The sequence below is a fragment of the Plasmopara halstedii genome (assembly GCF_900000015.1).
Source record: "Plasmopara halstedii genome assembly, contig: Scaffold_268, whole genome shotgun sequence".
In the NCBI taxonomy this organism is placed as follows: Eukaryota; Oomycota; class Peronosporomycetes; order Peronosporales; family Peronosporaceae; genus Plasmopara; species Plasmopara halstedii.
The window spans coordinates 445-4,428 of record NW_020187189.1 but is presented as its reverse complement, the minus strand read 5'-3'; the positions used below and the strand labels follow the sequence as shown (position 1 = coordinate 4,428).

General features: G+C 40.5%; 2 protein-coding genes across 2 annotated transcripts; both read right to left on the bottom strand.

The window, feature by feature from the left end:
• Nucleotides 1–1,096: 1,096 nt before the first annotated feature.
• Nucleotides 1,097–1,323, bottom strand: PHALS_04855 (uncharacterized protein; the record flags this gene model as incomplete). The annotated part of the gene is made up of 2 exons (XM_024722600.1): nucleotides 1,097–1,219; nucleotides 1,288–1,323. The coding sequence occupies 2 exons, from the start codon at nucleotides 1,321–1,323 to the stop codon at nucleotides 1,097–1,099; spliced, it is 159 nt and encodes a 52-aa protein (XP_024573660.1).
• Nucleotides 1,324–1,922: 599 nt separating this feature from the next.
• On the bottom strand, nucleotides 1,923–3,359 carry PHALS_04854 (uncharacterized protein; the record flags this gene model as incomplete). The annotated part of the gene is made up of 1 exon (XM_024722599.1): nucleotides 1,923–3,359. The coding sequence occupies one exon, from the start codon at nucleotides 3,357–3,359 to the stop codon at nucleotides 1,923–1,925; it is 1,437 nt and encodes a 478-aa protein (XP_024573659.1).
• Nucleotides 3,360–3,984: the final 625 nt, after the last annotated feature.

The following is a 3,984-nucleotide window of genomic DNA, read 5'->3' as shown; positions in this document are numbered from 1 at the left end:
GTTAACGTTCCTCTGACCAAGGATCTGTGAACTGCCGTTCACTTAGAGTTTGTATAATTTTGGAAGTCAAGCTTCCTCTGTGCAAGGTGCCGTGTGACCCGTCACAGTTGTTGTCAACTGCCCTGAGCTTTGAAAGTCCTGATCCATATGAAGCGTCGTTCTTGAATGGGGTGGAGTGAATGCGGAAGGTCTTGGTGCGAGCCGCTTCGCTTAATGTTCATAGGATAACATAGTAATGTGCATGTACGCGATTATAGATCAAAACTTTTATGTCGCGATTCAAGTCTCTCATATAATCTTTCGATGCCAATAGAGTCTTGTGGGTTCAAAAGTATGTTCTGTAGCGTTCGTAGTGGGCTCACTATAGTCAGTAGTACTCAAAAGAATTTCGTGTTCTTCAGTTTTTCGATGAATGATGTATAACAGTTATCAGAATTATCTAATTGATCATGCTACAAAGTTTTAAATTGGCCAGGAGAGCAACTTTGCAGCTGTTCGTGATTCTTATTTTGGACATGTCGCCAAGCCCGACGAGATATACTATATCTTCAATCTCATCCTACTGAACATCTCTAGACCTCAACGTTAACAGCTTACCATCATTCAAAAATTGCTTTGCCAAATACCAGAAACAGCATACTCTTTGTGATCTGCTTTAAGTGACTTGCAAATGTGAGGAACCATTATGAGCTGCTAAAGAGAAAAGACCAGCAGAGAAAAGGCCAGCAGAAAAGGATGGTGAAATACAACAACAAGAAACCACACGTTTTTTGTTTCTATACCATCGGTAATTAACGTAATGAGCCAAAAGTCTACGTCGATTCTGACAAGAAGACTCAAACAGTGGAGGAGGTTGTTCAGATAAATTTGGTCGAGAGAATCGTCATCAACGCCAGTGCCCAAGTTAAGTCCAAAGAATGGACTAGGCCTGAATAGTACAACACAACATCAATGTTCATGGAACCAACCACTTTGTCGCTAAGAGTCTTTGTTTGAAATATCGTTCCAAGCGATGCTTTTCGATGGAAAGCAAACCGCAAGTGAGCTCGACGACCTCCTTGAGTTATTTATGTTGGGTCAGAGAGATCTGCTGTCTTCAATTTCTTATGCCATTTAGTGTCCCGTCCAATTGTGCAGCATCGAAAGCTTTGGCTGTTCGTGCAAGAAATATTTCTCGCGCACTAAACTTACGTAGGCCGTCCAGCGGCACCCGTTGGACCTAATTGAAGCTGTGCAAGAAGGAATGCTTATTTAATATAAGAAGCATTCAGTCTTCTCACACAGTACCTTGCACACTTCCAAGTAGCATTGAACTATGCTCATCAACCCAACTAAGTAAATTTAGTGCTCTATACAGAATTTCTCGCTTTTGTCAACGAGTGGGTCTTTGCAAAAGGCAAGTACATGAGCGAGACTGAGCGTCAGTAGTGTTTATGAATGTAAGGTATGGAAATGCCCTTAATCTTCTTCTGTCTTGAACTTTAGAGTAGATTTGACTGTGTCTAGTAACATGATGACTACGCTGTACTTACAGTTGAGATAGCAAGCAAAGGCTGAGGATAACGCTGCTTCGCCGCTTTCAAAGTAGTTAAGATGGGCTTATCCAGCTTTAGGCATTGCTTTGAAAGTAATTCTGCTAAGTCGAATAGCCTGTACAGTCGCCGAAAGACTTCATTTCTGTCGTGTGGGTATCTGGCATTGCCTCGAATTTGCTAAAATCTCATAAAAATGCTTTATGAAGTAGATCAAAGATTAGATTGATGTAATTTTGATATTTATTGATTTGTTTAATCTTTAAAGTTTCAGCTTTGACGTTCGAGAGTAGTGCTGACTTTAAAGACATCACTTGACACATTATACCGAGTAAAACAACGTATGTTAAAATTGCTAGCGAATAGCAAGAGTGATAAGTGCACAGTTACTTACTTACTTCTCTTGGCCCAGTAAAGTCTCATCGCAATCAAGTTGCCGCGTTCTACGGCTTTAGCTAACATTTCATCAAACTTGTCTCCAAAAAACAAACTCAGCTCTTCATACATCAATTTGTGTGGACCAGACTTGTGGCGAAATCGCATGTAGGAGTCAAATACATACATCTCCTCTCTATTGAAAATATCCTTGTTACCTCTTCTGGAAAAAAGACCAGATGCGACTTGATGATCTGTTCTTTTTTTTTTCCATCTCTGAAACACTGCATCAAGCGTTTCCTCGCCAAGGGAGTGATCGCGTTCTTTGGCGACAACAGAAAGAAGTACGGCTACATCTTCTTCAGATCCTTGCCGATACAGCTTATCTCGCAAAGCCTCGGATGGATTGCCTTTTTTTAACTTCGCGAAATCATACCAGGTGTAGAGTTCATCACTAGTAAGCAAAATCTTGTTGTGGCGGTCTTCGAAGTCCAACATGACGAACAAATCCATATCTGACAAGTTCTTTTGCTTCCATTCTTCCAATTTTGTGATTCTGGCATCGTAGTCGCCAACATCTCTCACTCGAGTTTCCGCTGTTTTCAGCATGGCGCTAAATCCATATAAAAAGCCAATTTTCTCCATTTCATCTAGCAGAAAATCAATCGTAGGAAAATACCAGTTCTTGAACGATCTATAATAGAACCACTTCAAGAAGTCTTGCTGTACCGAATTGTGTTTCAAACCCTTTTTCACCCATATGTTTGAAAGAGCACGATCCAGTAGCTTGCCAGCCTCTCGCGCACTTGGATCTTCCCAAGCCTTGGCCAAATCCTTGTATATTCTCTCTTTGCCAAACGTAGTGATCAAAGCCTCAAGAGTTCTCTCGTAACCGTGCTGAGACTCGTTAGAGTAGGCGTCATTAATAACAGCAAACCACTTCTTGAATTGCGAACTTGAAAAGATGTTCGACGTCACACTTCCAACATCATAATGTATAAAGAGAGCCTTGATAGCTTCGCTTTTATTGTCAGCGAGTTTTAAATACACACTGGGCATAAGCGACTTCAAGAACAATTCTTTCAATACCCCAACACTTTTAACTTCCTGCCTAGGCTTCGATTTCTTGTCCTCCTCACCCAGCTTTATGTACCCGTTCTTCCTATGCTTTAATTCCACCCCCTTTTGAACCAGCTTGATGTGTTTGATGCGATTCCATATACGTGATGTGACAGAACTCATTTTTCCAATCGAACTTTCCAGATCTATCAATAATTTTTGGACATTGTTGTTATGAGTCGCAGGTGTTGACAGAAATCTCCTCGAGTTCTGATGAGTTTCGTCCCACGTAGCATTCGACGTAAGAAGTTCCACCGCTTCAGTGTCGTAAAACGAAAGCAACGCGAAAGTTGATAGCATCATTAAACGGTAAAACAATTTCTTGAGTTTCATCTTCGTGGTTTAAGCTTGGTGCATGTGACAGAAGCACAAGATTTCAGTGTGACACAATCTGGGAGAAATTTAGATGAAAAGGATCCGCATATGTGAGTAGGGAGCAAATCAAAAAAGATGATCATGATTCCAAGTTTATCACAAAGTCTACAGAACTTGATAAAACATTATATACTTGGTTATTCCTGCGTGAAACTTTTCATCGTGCCTGCATGTATGATGATTCGATAATTATATAGTACAAAGAATTTTCGGATTCAAGTGTGGTTGTGTCTTACTCGAACATTACAGTCACCAGCTTTGCAATCTGCAGAAAAAATCTCAAGAGCTGCATCAGCAGTTTCTATGACCAAGTTTATAAGTAAAAGCTTTTGTAGAAAGAATGTATCTAACAAGTACCAACACAACCCATCTCAGGTGTCCCTCGAAACTGCTGTATTTTAATCCAGTTCTTTCTACAGTGAAGAGAAGGAGAAAAGATATATATACGAACACTGCAATTTAAAGTAGTGTAGTACTGGCTAGCATTATGCTCAGCTGACGCAGTTGTACCGTCTGGCTGGTTCACCCGATCCGTCTCAAATATGGATTTCAATGTTTCCATGAGATCTACGCAAAATTGTAC